The sequence below is a fragment of the Toxoplasma gondii genome, chromosome III (assembly GCF_000006565.2).
Source record: "Toxoplasma gondii ME49 chromosome III, whole genome shotgun sequence".
Taxonomy (NCBI): domain Eukaryota; phylum Apicomplexa; class Conoidasida; order Eucoccidiorida; family Sarcocystidae; genus Toxoplasma; species Toxoplasma gondii.
Window position 1 is genome coordinate 961541 of NC_031470.1, and position 20054 is coordinate 981594.

At 53.3% G+C, this 20054-nt stretch overlaps 4 protein-coding genes across 4 annotated transcripts; 3 read left to right on the forward strand and 1 right to left on the reverse strand.

The window, feature by feature from the left end:
• The first annotated feature begins 203 nt into the window (after window positions 1-203).
• Window positions 204-12050, forward strand: TGME49_253440 (cell-cycle-associated protein kinase SRPK, putative). Its single transcript, XM_018781009.1, has 15 exons — window positions 204-1454; window positions 1940-2087; window positions 2647-2827; window positions 3078-3714; window positions 4250-4771; window positions 5147-5279; window positions 5621-5761; window positions 6151-6210; window positions 6890-6972; window positions 7242-7398; window positions 7875-8170; window positions 8888-9611; window positions 10057-10481; window positions 10658-11160; window positions 11357-12050. Exons 1-15 carry the CDS (start codon window positions 442-444, stop codon window positions 11623-11625), a joined length of 5292 nt encoding a protein of 1763 aa, XP_018638182.1. The 5' UTR covers window positions 204-441; the 3' UTR covers window positions 11626-12050.
• Window positions 12051-12466: 416 nt separating this feature from the next.
• On the reverse strand, window positions 12467-13514 carry TGME49_253460 (hypothetical protein; the record flags this gene model as incomplete). Its single annotated transcript, XM_002369362.1, has 8 exons — window positions 13259-13514; window positions 13170-13205; window positions 13059-13111; window positions 12955-12995; window positions 12866-12894; window positions 12747-12808; window positions 12664-12684; window positions 12467-12598 (listed from the first exon to the last, which is right to left on the reverse strand). The coding sequence occupies exons 1-8, from the start codon at window positions 13464-13466 to the stop codon at window positions 12467-12469; spliced, it is 582 nt and encodes a 193-aa protein (XP_002369403.1). The 5' UTR covers window positions 13467-13514.
• Window positions 13515-13734: 220 nt separating this feature from the next.
• Window positions 13735-16866, forward strand: ALV8 (alveolin domain containing intermediate filament IMC13). The gene is made up of 7 exons (XM_002369363.1): window positions 13735-14229; window positions 14650-14840; window positions 14940-15137; window positions 15239-15427; window positions 15588-15754; window positions 15868-16033; window positions 16152-16866. Exons 1-7 carry the CDS (start codon window positions 14172-14174, stop codon window positions 16377-16379), a joined length of 1197 nt encoding a protein of 398 aa, XP_002369404.1. The 5' UTR covers window positions 13735-14171; the 3' UTR covers window positions 16380-16866.
• A 262-nt stretch (window positions 16867-17128) lies between these two features.
• TGME49_253480 (topoisomerase VIA, putative) lies at window positions 17129-19527 on the forward strand. The gene is made up of 8 exons (XM_018781010.1): window positions 17129-18175; window positions 18234-18274; window positions 18334-18417; window positions 18474-18534; window positions 18588-18650; window positions 18716-18840; window positions 18894-18986; window positions 19045-19527. Exons 1-8 carry the CDS (start codon window positions 17974-17976, stop codon window positions 19408-19410), a joined length of 1035 nt encoding a protein of 344 aa, XP_018638181.1. The 5' UTR covers window positions 17129-17973; the 3' UTR covers window positions 19411-19527.
• Window positions 19528-20054: the final 527 nt, after the last annotated feature.

Consider the following 20054-nt stretch of genomic DNA (forward strand, 5'->3'; position numbering starts at 1 on the left):
AGTCGTTCCAGATTTCTTCTATAGCGGTGCATGCACTGCACGGGATGCGGCTGTCTTGAGGCGCTGTACACCGGTGAACTGAGTGAAGGGGGGCGTCTTTTTTCTGTCCCATCCACCGTCCTTCACTTGCGTGTCACTTCCAGAGTGCTTTGACGCCGGTTTCGCCTGCGCCGCTGGCGTCTCCGGAACGTAAAGAAGGCATCTGCGCAGGCTCCTCGTTGTCTGCTACGTTTCCTCTGTCATTTCCTGGCCCTCGGGTTTCCAACCAGTCAAGGGCATCATTTCCGTCCAGGCGACAACTTCCTCGAAGCTCACGTGGTGTGCAACTCGGGAGTAGACGCGGGGCGGTGCTTGACTGGCCGTTTGTGCCTTCTTTCGACTGAAGATTCGGTCGGTCTGGACCGCAGTGGCCTCTCCATAGACGCTGTCGAGGTAAAGGCGATGGTGCTCCAGCGGAACCGTCGCCGCCAACGGAAGAAGAAAGCGCCCGGCGGAGGTGGGGCGCCCGCAGGTGTGGTAGCCGCAGTTGCCACGGCAGGCAGGGATGAGTCAGCGAGCGAGGAGAGCGGGGGAGGCGTGAGTAGCGGAGAGGAGGGTCCGCGCGCAGAAGGCGTTTCGCAGGTTCGAGGCGGAATCCACGATGAGGATCCGTCGTTCTTTTCTCCCATCTCGACTGCTGTCCATCCGCCGGTAGGAGGCTGCCAACCCCGAGGTGGGATGGAGCTCTTAGGGAAGCCGCGCTCGTCTCTGGGAACCCGACAGATCCGACAGATGCAAATGCGCAGCTCCGACGACAGCTGCGAGAAACGCGACTACCGCAGTAGCGGCGCGGAGATCGAGAGCGACGGGGCCGGCGAGCGCGGACCGGAAGACGAACATGGAGGGACGGAATGCAGCGTGACCGAGAGCGACGAACAGTATTCGAACAGCGGCCAGGACGAAGAGGAAGACTACATGTCTCGACACCGGAGTGACGCCGAAGACGTCGACTCGTACTCGTCTGAGGGCGAAGATGGCGAGGAGTACGACGATGATGTCGGCAGCAACCGACCATTGGATCTCAGTGGAGACGATGAGGGAGAAGAGGAATACGAAGATGAAGAAGGAGACTCTCTAGACGACTTAAGTCCCCAAGGCGCCAGCCCGGTCGCTCCCTCCAAGGGCAGCAGCTGCGGCTCAGGCGGCGCGTCCGGAGAAACAGGAGAATCAGGGACAGAAGGGGGCAGCTCCGCGGCCCAAGGAGATGACACCGGAGAAGCAGAGGACGATGCAGCCAAAGGCAATATGGAGAGCGACATGTACTTCACAGAGAGTGACGATGAGGACGCCAAGGAGTATCGAAAGGGAGGGTACCACCCTGTCAAAGTCGGCGAGATCTACAACCGGCGTTACCGCATAGAAGCCAAGCTCGGCTGGGGTCATTTCAGCACTGTGTGGCTCGCCACTGACCTTCAGTACGTCATCTGTGACTCCAGTAGGGTTGATGCGCCCACCTCCGAGGGCAGAGTTGTTGCCCTGGGAGCGAGGAGAACACAGTAGAGTGAGGCATTCGATTTCTTTCGCTGTTGTGCCTACCTCTTTGATGCATTTGCAAAGCGATGTCGCTTCCGTTTGCTTCCTCAAGCGTGACTCGCGTCTGGTGGTCTCCGTTTCTGCGTAGCCCTCGATCGGTGGAGGATCGGCTACCTAGATGTCCGGGTATTTCTTTGTGTCCGTTCGTGCTTGTTTGGGCTCCTTTGAGTCGAGTCACGAGTTTTGCAGGTGGAGAGACTGTACTTGGTGGCGAACACTGTGTGGAAGAAAGAAAAGTCGTTTGGCTGTCAGGTGTTGTGTCGCGGTGCGGGAAGACTAAGATACCGTTATGTCGATGACTGAGAAAACGCATCCATACAGTGCTGTGCGATTTCTTACCCGCTAAATCTGGTTTTCGTATCTGCAGGTCGTCACCTTTAGAGTACGTGGCCATTAAGTTCCAGAAGAGCGCTAAACACTACACAGAGGCCGCTGTGGACGAAGTTCACCTCCTCACTGCCGTCAAAGAGGGCGTGAAGAACGCCATCTGGCGCGAAGCCTCCAAAGGCTACAGCGTACGTCCACCGTGCTCCACAGAGGGTTGCATCAGACGGGAGGAAGTGGGGAGAGCGCTGTATGCACGCGGCAGGGTTCTTCATACCCTTCGGTGTCACACTGCACGTCTTCGTCCACAGTGCAGAGTGTAAGGAAGGAGGCCTTCATTATTTGAGTGCAAGGATTCGCTTGGTACTTCCTCTTCGGTGCCTCTTTCCTCTGTGTGACGCATGCGTTGTTCTTCCGGGGATGTCCGACCAAGCCTGCGGAGCACAGAAACACGAAGGCTCACGTGGGCGACGACCCTTACATTTTGTGCTGCTGAAAATGCCATCTCAGAATTGCAGCCGTAAACAGCGTGTGTGTGTTTGGCTCACTTGGGATCGTCCGGAGGTCTACACGTTTAGTGCACATCAGTGTAGTCCGACTGCGTGCCGACTGCCCAGCAGCATATCGTGGAATGCGCTGTACACCCGGGGGGGGGGGGGGGGTGAAAGGTGCTGTGCGCATAGGACGGAACACATGCACGCAATAGACACGCGATGATGTTACGCGACGTACTTGTCTTTTCTGCGTCAGGAAATTGTGAAGGAGAGGCTGGTGGAAGGGAACGCGGTGGACACGAACAATTCGCGTCTGCCGCCTCCGCCGCTTTCGCCGAACTCTTCGTTGGCGCCCCCTCCTGTAGTGGTTTTCAAAGAAAAGTTTGCGCATACGGGCCCCAACGGCCGGCACATGTGTCTCGTCTTCGAAGTCCTTGGTAAGACTTCCGTCACCGAGGTTCACACCCACGTCCGTTTGTCCACTGTGGTCTGCGTATATATTGTATATGATGCAGGTATCTACACGCATGTAGCTCTCTGCATGCAATCGTTTCCAACACGTCTGTGCAGACGTCTGTTTACGAGATACGTGCCCATGCGTCTCTCCCTACATGTATATAAATAAATGTATACAGGGTAGACTGTGAGCCACGCGCTTTGAATTGCGCGTTGCCTTCCTTCCTGCAGGACCGAATTTGCTGTCGTTGATCAAGCGCTTCAACTTCCGCGGGTTGCCGATGAATCTCGTTCGGCGCGTGGCGACGGACGTTCTGTACGGCCTGTCTTACCTGCACGACGTGTGCGACATCATCCACACAGACTTGAAGCCGGAGAACGTGTGTGTGTCTGCGTACCCGCTGCCGTCGCCGCTGCCGCCGGCGGGCGCGGGCGCAGTCCCTGCTGTCTCGACTGCTGGGCCTCTCACCGCCGAAGACAAGAAGCGCGAGCGAAGAAAGCGCAAGAAACAGAACCGGAAGCAGCGGAAGAAAGCACTCGCCGCGGCGTTGGCCGCCGCAGAGAAAGAGGAAGACGGTGAGAAGGGCGACAATGCGGGGAGTGTCGCGGAGGGCGACGAGGACGATGAGGCTGAGGGTGCAGAGAACGACACGGGCCTTCCTCACGGCAGAGAGGCGAAGGAAGAGGTTCACCCGAACGCGGACGAAACGACCAGCGCGACTGCTGCCAAGGACGCAGAAGAAAAAGAGGAAAAGGGCGACAGTGCACCCCCGTATGTGAAGGGGAACCTCCGACCGAGTCGATCCGACCCCTCTCTTCTCACATCCTACACAGACAGCATCCACGCCGTTCAAGGAACTCTCAACAGGTGGGAACTGGAGAGACACATCCTCATAAGCAGATACGTGGACTCACGTACACAATACGCTTTAACGCATGTGTGCATGTGTATTCCTGAATGCGAATGCATGCGCGTGTGTCCCAATTTGGAAAGAGATGAACTTTTGCACTGACAGGGAAAGCAGTCAATCTGTGTTCTTGGCTTTAGAAGAATTTCAATGCTGAACCCAGCCTCTTGGTCCGAGTATTAGGAACCTGTCCTCTGGAAGTCCGAACTTGAATGCACTAAGCAGAGACGTTCAAGATTTAACCCGCATCAGAACCTTGGAACTCTCACCCCGCACCAGCGTTGTCTTCTGTGGTAGAGATTCCTCGTTCCCAAGTGTACACGCAACGCATGCTATTCCCCTCTGTGTATATCATACAAATATCGAATGTGACGCTCTCAGTGTATGTTTCCAGAGGGTTTTCCACGTGCGTTCTGATGGGCCGTTTTGACGCCCCTTTATTCTCTTTTCTGATGTGCAAGACTCGTGCGTTTGCCGCTGTTCCCTCGCGTGCAGACATATGTACAACTACGTAGGGTACTCGCAGTTCCGCTCTCCGGCGGCATATTGCTGCCCGCGGTCGGGGCGCCGCGTCATGTACTGGTTGCCTATCGACTATGACGAGAAGGAAGCAGCGGGAGCTGGCGACTCGGGAGGAAAGAAAGAGACATGCGAGAAGGGCGAGGGATCGAAGCAGAAGGGGAAGGAGGCGAAGAGGCCCGTTGCGCCGGCGGGCGACGAGAAGGCCGCGTCTGGTAAGACTGCGGACGGCGGAGAGCAGGGACAGCTGCAGCAGCTGCCTCTGCTCCACGATGACCTTCTTCTGCATCCGGTGGCGGAGGGGATTTACGCGAAGCAACAGAAAGCTGCGACTCAAGGCTGTTCGTCTGGAAAGGACGCCCAGGGTGCAGCGGGTGGCGAATCGGAAACCAACGGCGACGTCCTCATGTGGGGGCCTTACGTGAAGCTCGCACCTGGCGAGGAACCCCCGAAGGAGATGACCGTCGTCAACACGACTGAGGGACGCATCTGCATCAAGTACGGACAATGCGAGTCGACGAGCAAACCGGAACAGGGGAGGAGGGGCGAGAAGGGCCGAGGACAGAAGGCGGAACCGACCCGCAAAACGAGGAGCACTCTGTGACGGGAGGGAGAGAAGAAGAGAGGAAGATGGGCCAGGCCGGAGACGTTGAAATGGGCGGGGAGAGGAGCGTGCAGCCGTAGAGGCAGCACCGAGGAGACTAGGGGCGAGGGTGGTGAAGAAGGGAGAGGTTTTTCGAGGCGAGTTGGGAGAGGGAAAAAGAGGAAAGTGAGAGATGAGGGAAACTGAGAATGCGTAGCAGACTGCAGCGAATGAGGCTGAGGAAGATGGGGAGACGTTAGAGTTTTTCCTGCTTTCTTTTATGTGTCCAGGCCTCTGCCTCCGTCTTCGTTCGTCTTCGAACAACCCAGTGCAGTGTACAAACTCTGCGACCTGGGAAATGCTTGCTGGGTGCACGAACATTTCACTGACGACATTCAGACGCGGCAGTACCGCTCGCCAGAGGTAGGTGCGCTGCGAACTTTTTGCCTTGTCTTTTATTTCGGTTTCTTGTCCTCTGCTCTCTTCAACACCTGGACGTTTCTTCAAAAAGCGTTTCATCTTCGTTTCGCGGGAGGTTCCTACCTGTTCGAATGTTCAGCTTGCAGCGCTCTCTTTTCTGCTTTCCTTTCTTCTGTTGCTTTGCCCCCGCACATATTCCTGTCCCACCCGTCGCCTGTGGTGCACTTGTCTTTCAGGTCTGTGTTTCGTGAAAAACGTTTCCCTTATTTCTATCTTCCTCCCCGTGCCTTCGTCTCTTCCGGCTTTCTGTGACAAGTGCGCGAGTTGGTGCCTACGCTTCTCAGGTGATCATTCGGGCAGGGTATGACTGCTCTGCGGACATCTGGTCCTTTGCATGCATGCTCTTCGAGTTAATCACTGGGGACTACCTCTTTGATCCAAAGTCTTCTTCGGCTTTCGATCGAGATGAGGACCACCTCGCTCTGGTAAGATTTTCCTGTACATACAGCTGGCGCCAACGCCTGGGCTTGTCTGCCGCGCGGCAGGCTTTTCATAAGAAAATGTCGTATTCAGCATTAAGCATCATTAATGTGAGTGAAACGATATATGTGGTATGTTTGTGGGAAAGGTAGACTGCGAGGAGGTCGAGTGACGCAAGTTAGGCCAGTGCGGCTGCCGTTTGTTCTTTAAACGAACAGTTTCGTCGCATTTGCATCCTGTTTCTGCCGACACAGCAGCCGAGATAGAAGCCGACACCTCCAGTCTGGCGAGTGTGTCTTTGTTGCATTTTCCGTTACATGATGGCGTTTGCTATGTTGCATCCGATATGCCTGCATTTTTTGCGTCGCTTTCTTCCTCTCGTTATTTCCTCCAGATCATCGAGCTCCTGGGAATGTTCCCCACTGATTTTGTGAGCCGCGGTCGGCTCTCGGGTGTAAGTACAAGAAGCGGTGTTTGCTGTCTAGCTCTGTAAAAAGGCAGAATGCAGTCAAGGGGGTAAACAGCGTGTAAACATCAATAAACATTCAACTAGCAACTGAGTCTTCAAAAGAGTTCTTCCTCCGCTTCCTAGTTTCACTTAGGATGCTTCTGGGTCTTGTTCACTGCTTCTGGTCTGGCGTATTTTTGGAGTTATACCGAGTTTCCTATGTACTCTAATGTTTTTGTGTATTCGATGTGAGTTATATCAATGTGAACACATGGAATCTACCGGCATGCTCCCGAATGTAGCGGCGCAAGCTTTAAATAGACAACCCGCCTTTGAAGCCATCTCGCAAGCGATGCTCTCTGCGAGGCCTTTTCTTCACCGCGTGTCTGCTTGATTATGGCCCTCCTCTTAGGTGTCTTTTCTTTTTCTTCACTCTCTCACCCTCTGCCGGTATTATTTCTCGCCGTCGAGCAAGCCGTCTTTCTCTCATGTTTTTCTGAGACATCTCTGCGTCGGCTTTTCGTTTTTCACCTGCGTTTCGACAGTGGTCTCTACAGCCCCGCTGTCGCTTTCCCGCCTTCCTCCTCGTCTTCCTGTATTCGTCTTCCTCTTGTTTTGTGCTGGTGCGGGGTTGGGCGTGTCTGTTGCATGCGTTTCTTAAAGCTTGTCATCTCTGTTTCTTCAGAGATTTTTCAGGGGGAATACCAGCCAGCTCCGGCGCATTCAGCAGCTGCGCTTCTGGCCGCTGGACGCCGTCCTCCGGGAGAAGTAAGTGCCTAAAGTGCCTAGTTTACGCGGTCTCCTTTGTCTCCTCAATATTTTCTAGACCCTAAACAGTTCTGTACCAAGCAACCGGTTCGTAGGGTAGTCTACACCAAGAGCTGGACAACAAGGATGAGGTCTTTCTTCCTCTCCGTTTCACGCGTGGTGCCAGAAGTACCCATGCCGTTTGTACAAGCCCGGCGCCAAGCCGTGAGGGTGATAGCTGATCTTCCACCGCTTCGTCTCTCGACATTTTCCTTGAATCCTCTTCGCAGGTACCATCTCCCCGCAATTGAGGCAGAGTCTCTGTCAGACTTTTTGCTTCCCATGCTGGCCATCGATCCGCGCCACCGACAGTCGGCCGCACAGATGCTTCAACACCCTTGGCTTCGTATGCGCACGATGCAGGACGAAATTGTTTACGCCCAAATGGTAAGCGAAAAGACACCTGGAATCTAATCGGCGGGATTTGTCGTGTGCGGAGACCCGGTGACTCTTTGTGGACCGTGCCGCGCGTGTCAAAGTTCCTCCACGGCCGCGCAAGCGCTTCTCGTCTAGACGTTTTAGAGGGTCGACTGCTTTGCTTCTTGAAGGGGTGTGTTGCCGCCCTCCTCTGCCTCCGGCGTCTTCCTTCGCCTTCGCGATCTCTTCCCAGTTGCTATGTATCCACAGTATGGGGGACAACTTCTCTCTGCACATGTGCCTTCATATACAAGTATATGCATGTACGGCGGTGCGTATGTGTGTGTACATCGACTGATGCACGGTCGGAACAGGAGCCTCTGGGGTCTTGGGATGTCTCGGCACTGGGCTGAGACAGAGTCCCGCGCCTGGGAAGGAACTGCTGGTTCCGCTGTGGCTTATCGGGGGAGACATTTTCAGGATTTTCGTGTGCTCGTCTTTTGCAGCGACGCAACATGCATGTGAGCCACCCTGCGATAGACGGCATCTTGCAGCACGCGCCAGGTGAGGAGCAACAGGAGGCAGCGCCTCGTCCGCGGCCTCGCGGAACCGCCTCTGCTTCTCACAACACCCTCTCGGCTTCGCTGATTTCCTCTGGAACCGTTGAAGCCTCTCAGGCGCTCGCAGCTGCGCAACAGCAGTTGGCGGGCCACCACTTCTCCTACGACAGTCTGTTTGCCTCCGGCGTTTCTCCTGGCGACGCGACCTCGAGTGCAGATGGGAACTTGTCTGGAACAAAAGGGTAAGCGGCTAACGTCTTTGCAGAAATTGTTCTATAACAGTTTACCGTGACCTATTGGATTTTTATGCAGACGTATTTTTGGACCTGTATTCAGGCGGAAACAGACGGCAGTACCTGCGCATACCGTTGTTATTCAGATGCTGCATACCATCCTTAATGTATGTCACAGCAGATGATGTCGATGTAATAAAACAACGAGAGCGTCTGTTGCGGTGCAGTTTCTTTTGCTATCTCTACAGACGTACTTCTTAGTGCGTCTTTTTCGCGACTGTTCTTGTTACACGCGCGTCTGCTTTTCTGGACTTCGTGCTCGATTGTGGGAATATTGTACTAAGGGTGCTCTTTGCGTTTTTTTGGGTACCCGCCTCAACGTGGTGTCGCGGGATCGATGCCAAAGAGCAGCCTCCATCTGTTTGGGTTAGGGATTGGATAGAGAAGCGTAACTGCTTTTCCGCGACGCCTTCTTGCCACCTGAACTCCGTTATTGTAACTGACGCAAGGAGAGCGTGTGTGGGGATATTCTCGTTATTTGATCCGGCCGTCGGTGTTGAGCCTTTGAAAGGCGCATTCTCGTTTGTTACCTCACCAGTTTGAGTTGTGCGTAAACTCCGCTCTGAACCGAAAGCGTTCGGACTCGATCCCGCGTGTTCTACTTCAGAACCAACCGGAATTTGCAAGCATTCAGACACGCCTTCTGTGCCCCTGTTTTCTCTGCAGCACCGCGACGACGGCATCAACCCGGAGCTGCGGGGGCATCACTGTCCCCGTCGTGAGTGGGTCTTCTTTTTTGACGGGGGCGGCGCCGGTCGGCAGTTCTCACCCTGCCTATGCGGCCAGTGCGCTTGAGGCGGCAGTCGCGGGGCTGGTATCCTCAGCGCCTTCTTCTTCGGGGACGAGTGCGTCTCTGGGCGCAGCGGCGAGCCTCGTCTCCGGAGCGGGCTCTGCGCGACTGCCTCCCCACCTGTCTCCGACCGTGGCGCTGAGCCCTCACGGCACCGCTCACCAGCCGTCTCCGGTCTCGCCGTGTTCTTCTCTCGCCTCTCACTCGGCCTATCCTCCGAGTGGCGAGAGCCAGGCGCGAGCGCAGCCCCCGGCGGTCGGCCAGTCCTCGGCCGCCGGCGGTCGCGCTGCCGGGGCGCCAGAGACAGCGGCCACAGGCTCGGGGGCCGGCGTCGGCGCGACTTCGTTCATGGGGAACTCGCCCCTCTCGGGCTCTGCGTTTCACCTTGCCTCCCAGGACGGACCCTCCACCCACAGGGAAGGGAAGCCCGGCGCAGGCAGCCTCTTTGGGCAGCAGCTGCCGCCGCAGGACCTGCAGCAGCTCCTTCTTCTGCTCCCTGCGGAAAAGCAGGCCCTCCTCCAGGAACACAGCACTGTCAGTGGCGCGGCGACTAGTAGGGGTGTCGAGACTCCCGCGGCAATACGAGGAACGCTGTCACTCGTAAGTGGAAACGGCCAGATTTTGGGGAAGGGCAGCAGCGATTTGTGTTTGAGTTTTCCCCCAAGTGAGGTCAGATTGTCTGTGAGTAAGGACAGATTAATCCACCTACATGCATTTTATGCCGAATGCTTTTGGAAAAGATTTGTACCCCCCCTATTACGGCGGCTGCTGAGTGAAATGCGTGCTCTTGACGGGTTCGGTTGTGCACAGGCCTGTCTGCGTCGGTGGTGGACCCAGCCGTTGATGTGTACCTCGACCTACTACGATGTGTCTGTTTATTCGGTTTCAATTATACAGTTGTGGATTGCGAATTACTCGTTCACAGACAGTATCTACGTATAATGCGATAATTATCATACGTGTCCACGTATGACATGCATGCTATTAATGTTGTCTTCGAACTGAACTGCTAGTCGCGTTCTCCGCGTGTGATTTGTTTGGTTAGGACGCCTTCGACCAGGCGTTCCTCGCTGGACGAGTGCATCCGACGCCCACGACCTCGTCGCCTCCCCGTACATCTTACCCGGAGGCGAGGAACGCGGGGGTGAGGTTGCCTGTCTCGGCGCGGCCATCCATGACTGAACATGCGTCTGCTGGGGACATCAGCGCTCTTGCGTCGGCTCGAGGACCGACGAACCGAAGGAAACCAGACGAGGAACAGTTTGGCAGCCCCTGTAGTCGGACGGCATCTATGCAGAGGCGGGAACAACTGCGACAGCAGATGCTCGACGGCATCACCTCCTCCGTGCTAGGTGCCGAACGCCACTCGCTGAATGCTGACGAATTCGCAGCCTTGCGCCAGCAGCACTGCACGCCGCTGCCTCTAGGAGCAGCTGGCAACGCGTGTGGCAACAACAGCGGCATTCTAGGGTGCGTGCCTTTTCTCGTCCATTTGGTGCGGAGACAGCAGCCAGTGAAGGGGGCATGTCTGCAGCTGGACGGGGGAAGTGTGTTGTGGTAGGACAGTTACAGCTCAAAGGGATCTGAGCGAGGGATCGGTGACCTAATCAGTTGCCCGTACATGCGTTTCTGCGTGTTTTCTGCAGGTCCTGCGCAACAGATGTCGACTTCCCGTCAGATGTTGACTTTACTCAGGCGGGTTTTCCGTTGACACGGGATATGGCTGGTTCAGACCCTCGAGGAGCCGTCCACATGCTTTTGGGTGGCACGGACAGCCGAGGCCAACACCAGGGTGGCCGTAACACACTTCCGAGCGGTACGGCTAGTGGCACATTCCCATGGCAGATTCAGAATCAGCAACAGCTGGCCAGTGCTGAGCTGCTTGCTGCACTGAAGCAGGAGCAGCGGGCTGTCAGTAATTGCTTTCCGTATGCTGGAATGGGCAGTGGCCCGACGCCTGGAGCACAGGTGAAATCTGGTGCTGGAGGCGACGTGAAGCAGCACATTCCGTACGGGCCCTGCAAGGCGCAGCAACTAGCGCAGGCAGGAGGTTCCGGTGTCGACTTATTCGCATCACAGCACCATCAGGTTGCAGGAGGTGGAAGAGACAATACTTTTTCTGAAGCGACAAGGAAGGCTGACGAGAGAGGTGAGCAGATACTCAATGTATACTCGTTATTTAACATCTTTCTATGTGGTATGGCGTTGCGTCTTAGAAGAGTACGGTGTGTGGGAACAAAGACCCCAAGATAATGTTCTGGCGAAGTGCGCCTCGACGTAGAAGAACAGTTTTTTATGATTTTTGAAGATCTTGAGTGATTGTCTGTGCCGCTCGTAATGCTCAGGGTGGCAGGCCACACCAACAAATTCCTGTCAGCAATGGCGTCCAGATTGTTCAGGCATCAGTTTTCATCCGTACCAGGCGCGTCACCAACAACTTGACCAATTAGTGCAACAAGATGGAGTTCAGCGCCAAATGCAGCACCAACTCCACGAGAAAGATCAACGAGAAAAGCTGAAACAACAACTTTTGCGTCAGCAGGAAGACCTCACACGCCTCCTCGGAAAGGCACAACAACAATTTCAACAACAGCAACAGCTCCAGCAACAGTGACACGTGTATGCGTGCGCTGGGAATGCACAGTTTGCGTGATGCGGCAAAGCAAGGCCGCTAGTGTGTGTTGCGCCACAAGAGGAAAGCGTCTCTTGGGGGGGGTTGATGCCCCTGGTTGCTTTCAGGATGCGATCTGTTTGAGGAGGCAGTAATGCAGGAGATCCCGAGTCTGCCTCAATCAACGTCTTCCGGAACGCATCTCCCTTTTTCGCGCATAACTGCACCTTGCTAGTGTCCGATACCCTTTTGCATTGTCGTTCCGTTCACTGCTGCTCCACTATCTTCTGTGATGCTGCTTTGGCGTTTCCGTTGTTGCCGTGTTTCTTCCATTTTTTCTCCTTGACTCAAAGATCACGGTGCAGCGGCCATGCGTGCCGCCCAGCCGTCGGGAAACACAAGTACGGAAAGAACCCTTTACCCAAAGTAAACAGGGGGGCGTTCCTCTAGCGGCTCTGCAGATTCTACCTCTCCGTGTGAATTTCGTTTCTTGCTTCATTAGCGGTTCGCGCTTGCTGCCGAGGGACGAGTACTGCAGCGTAAACGTTCGAAGACGTGCCCAGGCTTACACGTATAAAGGGAACCAGATTCGTAGTGTAGACGGATCATTGCCTGCACATTCAAAAGTACAGACCAGGGGAATGTCCACAAAAGCTTCCACCCTTCTCTCGATACTGTACTGGAACAGTCTGCAGCAGGGGAGCCGCATACCGCTGCAGCGTGGTACTCACACGCAACAGGCTGCAGCCTGTAGTCCTTACTCAGTCAAAGATCACTGTGGTAAACGGATTAACAATGGAATGCACTGCACTGTTCGACACGAAGTGCCACTGAAGGTTCAAGTTCATGCACGTGATTCAAGATTCCTCAAACGTCTTTGTGTTTTCGTAAGGAAGCTACTGCATCCCTCATCGTCGTCAATGTGTTGTTTTGGTAGCTCAGTGGCTTGTGGGGCCCACATTTCATTCACAGGAACCTGCGTCAGGAGTATATGCGGTCAACAATGCTGCAACAACTTCACTGTATTGTCTTCAGTCGCACCTCTCCCGTTGTAGCTGCAGCCTGCGTATGGCAGTTTAGCATGTACATCAGACGTTAATGGAAGCAGGAGTTTTGCCAGTCACCTCTGAAGCCGTTGGCAGCTCCGTCAGTGTCCTTTCTGCTGTCTCAAGAGATTCTGTAACGTCTATAGCAACAGTTGCCAACTGCGTGGGAGACATAAAACATCAGATGGGGGCCCTACCGATGCCTTCGATCTTTTCAGGCAAGGACCTGCACCAGATATTGCACGTTATGATATGGCTGGCCCCTCACAAGATTCTAAGACCCTACAGTTCTTCTGCCTTTGCTTCGCCAGATCGAGGAATCTTGTTCTGGTTATTGTGTAAATTTTTGTTACTCAGGCAGACGGGTGACAGGCGAATGATTGATGTTACCGTTGACGGGTGAGGTGTTTCAGTATAAGGTCCCTCCGGTATCAGTTTTTGTGCTGTATTACTCCAGACATAACGGTTCATATTCTGCCACGTAACACATTTTGCACTTGCCTGCAGCGTGGCCTTCTTCTTTTCCCTTTTCTTTGGCTGGAGTCGGCGACCGGTTACTACCGTAAAAGAGAGGGAGCGCATCAGCCTACCTGCTGCCAGCTCCGCCTCTTCCTTTACCTTAACATCGACGTGGTTGGTGTGCTTATGCCTATGTCTGTGAGGGCACGCGGCTTTGCACTTTTCGCACTGGCGGGTACTTGAGTTTTGCAGAATCCGACCATGATCATTTTTCGAAAGAGCGTGGGCGCTCTTCGAGCAGATGACGGCCACGGCCGCCAGACACAAGGAAAGTCTCATGGTGGAGAAAATGTCGAAACACAGCCCGGCGTACAACACTCTACTTGTATTTAGGGCGACTTTAGCAGCCAGTGTCAGTCATATAGCCGTGCTTGTCGGTGGGATGTATGGACACTGCCCCGTCCCCAGTTGTAAGCTGGCTCGGACCGCACAACTTAAAAAGCCGTGTGCCACCGCTGCAACTCGACACTGTCACGCATGCGCTGATGGGCAGCAGCGTGTCCGTGCGTCCGACTGTAACACAGCCTGAACTTGCTGCACAGTACCCACAACAAGCTTTGCTCAACTCTCTGTTCCATTGTGCGCCTTGAATTTTCCCGTGTGTATCATCGGGAAAACCTGGATTTGAAGATAGTTGGGGGTCTGCTGTGCTGTCCTGGCTTTTCCAAAGAGACGACGTCTCTTAATCGGCACGGGAGCCGCAGGTCATAAATTCAGACGTTCCAGTCGTGGGTCGTTGCCATCACGCTATAAGGCAACGACTGAGAACCTGATATCACTCCAACAACATGATGCGACGCCAGTTCACCGAAGTCGCGCGAACTGGCCTACCCTGAGATGCGGTCGTTTCCGTAGTCTGTCTTCTAAGCCTTCCCCGGTGTCAGCCACAGTGACTCGCAGTTACCGCTCGATTTCTGTAAAACAACGCCTACGTCGGAGTGAGAGCGTTGTTCGGGCACATCGACGCCAGCGTCTGCACGGCTGATGGAAACGATGGCTCAGCAGTCAGGTTTTTGTCAGCCTCCAGGCTCTCCTGTTAACGGTAAGGACCAGGCTTCCTTATTGTGAGTTCCGGCTGCTGTGTCTTCCACTTTCCGCTACCTCGCGGCCTGTATACATCAGTATCTCCCAAGAATGTGTCGCTGCACCGCCGCCAGTGGGACTGCCAGAACTCTTCCTTTTTTCTGTCACTGCGCAAACAGGCACTGCACTTGATGTTGTTTTAACGGCAACCTTCGTTCGGTGCTGCTCTGGCTCACTATGCATGCTCACAAACACATCCGTCAGCGTTGGGCTCGTGACAGTGGGCGTAGTGCTGAGGTGATTTTTCTTATGTTGTCTGGAGCGTCAAGCATCAACGATGAATTGATCGTCTCGTGCTTGAATCTGGAATAGGCTGACCCGCGAAGTTCGGTGTGAACTGCTGGGCAAGAAGTCATCTTCTGTTTTGTGTGTCTGTCAGGAGCTCCATCTAACACAATTTACGTTCCACTGATAAATCAGACCATCAGGAGGAACCGCATTGTAGAAATTCCTGAGATCCACGTGGTTGAAAAGCTGGTGCCAAAGATACAGGTGCAAGATGTGATTCGAAAAGTGCCACGAACTGACATTCAGTGGGTGGAGAAAATCGTCGAGGTCCCTCAGATTCAGGTAAGAGCCGTATTAGATGGAGTTCTCAGCGTGGACAATCCTCTGTTTTGTTTTTAGCTGGATGCATGTATGTGTTGAATGCCTCTGGTGAGTCTTCAGGTGATCGAGAAGATCGTGGAAGTCCCTCAAGTACATGAGATTCGTCGAGAAGTTCCTCGCGTCGAAGTCCAAGAAATTGTTCACAGAGTCCCACGGTATCATGTGCAAAATGTAGAAAAATACGTGGAGATCCCTCAGATTCAGTATGTGGAGAAGTACGTGGAGGTTCCACAGATCCAAGAAGTAGTCAAGTTTCGGGTAAGCAAGTTCATTTCGACCGACTGGGAGCTTCTGACTGCTCTGCACTGAGTGCCTGTATTCAGCAGTTTTGGCACATTTATGGTGTTGGTGATGCGCAGGAGAGAGTGGAGATTGTCGAGGTCCCCGTTGAGAAAATCCGTGAAGTCCCCCGCATTGAGGTCAAAGTTGTCGAGAAGATTCGCCATGTTCCCGGTCCGATCGAGTACATTGACGTCCCTCAGGAACGCATCATTGAAAAGCCGGTTTATGAAACAATTGAAAAGATCGTGGAAGTTCCGGAAGTGCATGTGAGTCACGTCAAATGTCTTCAGTCTAAACTCAGCAGACGAATCGATAGCAACTAAACATGCAACGAGGCAGCCTGACAGTCAGAGGAGAACTTTCGAGATAGCTGTTTGTTCCCCATTTTCAGTGGTTTTGCCGGATGCTGTGAATTATTACTTGCAGGATGTCGTAGTGGAGAAGCCAATTATGGTGCCAGTTCCGGGACCTGAGGTGGAAGTGCCCGTTGAAGTTCCTGTTTACTACGACGTCCCTGAGTACTACCCGGGACCCACCAGGGTCATCCCAGTTGAGAAGGAGAAACTCTACGAGAAGCTGGTCGAAGTTCCAGTGTGAGGACTGGCAGTTTGGGGTGTTGCTGTGCTTCGGAGGAGGATGGGGATCCGGAGTTGGCCCGGTCGGCGGGCTACATGTTGCATTCGATGTTGCATGTGACTGCGCTCAGGCATGTCGCTCAAGAAAGCATCAGGGTTGTGCGCGTTCCGCATGAAGTGCCAGTTGACGTGTACAAAGAAGTTCCGGTACCTCGCTACATCGATCAAGTTGTCGAAGTTCCTATTCAAGTTCCCGTCCCTCAACCGCCCCCCGTTATTCATCCGGTCTTGCAAAATGTAAGCTGATTAGCAATGTGGAGTATAGGGCAGTAACATGGTAGCAGAGTACCAGGAAGGTAACGTACGCAAAGAAGGGTGAACGCTATGCCTTGCGTTCTTTGCAACTTGTCTGCAGCAAATAATTGAAGAGGAACCCATTTACGAGCAAGGGCCACCCCGTTATATTTACGAGACGCCGGTGTGGGCTCCTCCAGTGTACGACGACTCACGCCCGCCGCCGATCGAAAGTCCTTCATACCTGCCACCAGGTGGGCTTGTTCCTGAGCCCCCTCAGGTCGGGTCTGAGTCTCAGTTTCTGTCACAGAAGTGCAACGGTCACTCTTCGCCTGGCTTCGAGAAGTAACTGTGGCGTGAAATTCGCCATTTACACGCGTTTCAAGCGATTCGGGCAGGCTAACGACGCATCACAACACCTGCGTTTCACAGGTGTACACGCGTACTCTCTAGAACTCTTATCTTAGTGTCGTATTTGTGAGGAAGTCTACGGGCGGCGGGGCGAATATGTAACACTTAATGCCGTTTCTCGCATCCGCCCACATTTCGTTGCCTAACTACTGCTAATGAATGGTACTGAGTTTTTCAAGGGGCCAACAGCTGTCTCCAGATCCCCTGTTATTAGGGAATCGTGGAGCTAATGGCTTGTGGCAACAGATTTGGGTGTGAATAAGTCGTGCGGTTCAGGCATTTGAGGAGCTGGTGTGAAGCAGGGAGCGTCTGGTCACTATATTTTAAAAAAAGTTCTTGTCCGCTTGTCGGGTAATTTGTCAATTCGTTGCTATCCTGTGTTTTTGGGTGTCTATAAAAACCTTTCTGAAATCGACTACCTTCTTTTTTCGGCTCCACCGCCTGCAGGACCCCAGCCGTTTGTTGGACATGCCGTTCGTCTCTCCACAACTCCAGAAAACGTGCACTAGCTCATTGTATAAGTTTGTTTAGTAGCACTTGCTCAGACCATGCACAGGGACATCCGAATGCCGTTTCTGTCAGGGGAGGTTTTTCCATAGACGAGTAGGGATTTGGACCCGCCGCACCGCTGTTGCAGCAAAACGATAAGAATGGGGGGTTCCCTGTTCTACACCGCCGCGATCCTCGAAAACTCACGGTTTTTTCAGCATCAGTATTCTCAACCCGGAAAATGATCATCAATGGCAGAGTCAGTGCTCAGCCTACAAACATGAAAGATATCGTTAGTGACTGAAACAGCCAATGATGTGGTGACCACGTCCTTTCCTAGGAAAACACGTGTCGAATACGACACTGTCAGCGGACTGCTCGTAACTGCTGAACGGACTTCGCGGTGAAGGAATGATGTGGTGGTTGGATTTTTTTAGCCGTAAAGAAGGCGACTCGGTTCATCGGAGTGTGTGGGCAACGACAGGCATAAGGAATCGGAGACTTCGGCAACGATTCCGTGAGGATCACCAGCGACTTACCACCTCCCATTCTCATCACTGTTGGTGCAAGGCATCTTTTTCCGTCCCGCGATAATGGCGCTACATGATGGTGCCATAACTTGGCAGTAATAATCTTGAAAGAATCTTGGAAGAACGATAGAATATTGGGGATAAAGGGTGTTGCGGGGGGCGAGTCGAGCATATTGCTCGGAGTTTTCTCCTCGTGCTTGTCCGCATTGGTCATTCAGCGGTCGGAAGCGTGCCTCTGGCAGCTGTTTGCATCGCCTCTACATTTTTTGAGTCGGCTCCAAAGGTAGAAGAGCCTGTTTTAATAGGGGAGCTACAACAGGTGTAGCTGTGCGGGAGGAACTACGGTCTGGCGACAGAATATATTGGCGAAGCTGACATCGTGCAGGCTTATGGCGCGTACGTACACCCTAAGACTATTTTGCCTCTTTCGTCTTCTTTGTCATCAGAAGTTCCGTTTTAGGAATATCCGAATTCCAATCATGAGATCTTTGAAGCGAACAACACGTCAGAAAGATGAACGTACTGTATGAGGCAGGATTTAGGATCAAGGCGAAACAACGGCAGCATTCAGCTCATATCAAGCATATTCTCGAAGAGCACATTTTGAGGGTGGTCGGCTGGTTCGCTAATCGCGATGTCGACCATCTTACGCGTCTGACAAAGGCAGAGCGGACAGAGCGCTTGCGAACTTTTGGAATAAAGAAGCTAACTTGGGGTGAGCCGATACTAACAGTGAAGAAACTGCAACGAAACTTGCAATCGGCTTCTGTCAGTTCTCTCTCTACTGGACCAGATACATGGCCTCCTGATGACTGTAAGTTGGTTCCTCGATGCATCTATTCTTTCCCTGCAAATTTAAGGACACGCGTGCAGAACCGTGCGGCAACACAACGGGAGTTGTTTTACGGATTGGTCAACGTGTTCGATACGCAGGCGCAAGTGAACGCCCAGTTGCAGGTGTGGTTGGCTTGTGCTTCTTACATAGCAACATCGGAAGCTCGCGTCGCTTACAGCAAATAGTCTCCTGGCTCGAGATCCCACGTGACTCTCTTAACGTTTTCGCTTCACAAAAAGGTAATGTAGTTCTGTGCGGAAAAACCTCAACTAGGGAACTGTTCCTTTCACAGGCCTTGTGGCTGGCATGTTGACGTTTGTGAAAGGATCTCTAACGCTCGACTGTCGGAGAACAGGTCAACGCAGCTCTAAATTGAAACGTTTTACGGAAACCTCTTTCATCGATACACTCACTCTACAGGGACAGGGGTCCTTATATCGGAAACCTTGGTGGAAGTCGACAGGCTTGAATCACACGCGAGCTACATAATTGTCGTCGAGAAAGATGCAATTTTTCAAACCTTGTGCGAGCAGCAAATATGGAATGTAAGAGTTGCCTGCATCTTGCGGACGCGCATATACAATTTCACTCTCCGCAGATCATACCATGTATACTGATTACGGGAAAAGGCTTCCCTGACTTCGTAACTCGCAAACTGCTCCGACGCCTTCAAATGTCACTGAACATAGAAGTAGGACGATGTATTCTGTCTGCCTTCGGTCATCTGGCTAAGCAGGAAATCGCTTCAGTGTGGTTATGTGGGAGACTTCGATCCGCATGGCATCAGCATTTTCCTGTCGTACCAACACGGAAGCAGGGCTTTTGAGGGCCCGCTGGTCAGATGTGCAGTTCTGCACTGGATTGGCTTGTGTTTTGAAGATCTCGAGCAGCTGCCCGTTGATGTCCGTTTGCCACTGCTTAGCCGTGACCGAGCTTTGCTAAAAAGTCTGTTGGTGCACCGGAAGATACGTGATTGTGAGAGGCTGCAAGCACAGTGCTCGTTCATGATGGAACACGATACGAAGTTCGAGATCGAGGCCATTACCTGTTTAGGCTTCGAATATCTTGCCCGCTACTACATTCCATCGAAAATCCTCAAACGAACATGGATTTGACTGGCTCTCGGCTTCATTCAAATTTTGATTATGCCTTTCCGTCTAAAGAACCCCGAGCCAGTGGCAGCCACACTGTCACGAGTCTTTCCGGGCTAACGTCGTTGCCTTTTCGCGTGAGACAAACATTAGAGCTGGACGATTATCTTAGTCCCAGTGTCCAACATTAATATTATTTGCTGTCTGCTTAGCCACACAGAAGACGCCCACTAACTCTTGCAGCCACTAGATGGTTTTTCTCCAGTCTCTGGCGCACGATGTCAGAGAAGCGCCTTGCTATTTTGCACATGCATTTTCCGCGATAGCAACTTCTTGTGAACGTGGCTTTTTGGTACGGCTTTCCGAGCAAAGACATAACGGATACTGTCCCTGAGCCACTCCACCATGTGTGTCCCCCGTGGCAGCCCGAGCATCGTGAACGGTGATGTGCGACACGCTGCAGAGTGACCTTCACCTTGCGGTATTTATTGTCCGGGATGCGACATTCCTGCACGTCACCTCGCGGCACCAAAAGAGCATCGTTAAGAATATGAAAAAACAGTCGATTGAGAGTGGTTTACTTGAGACGGATGTCTATTACCTAATCATCACCAAGATCATGGACGTTGTTGCCTGGCAGCTACGCCCTCCCCCCAGCGCACATGTGG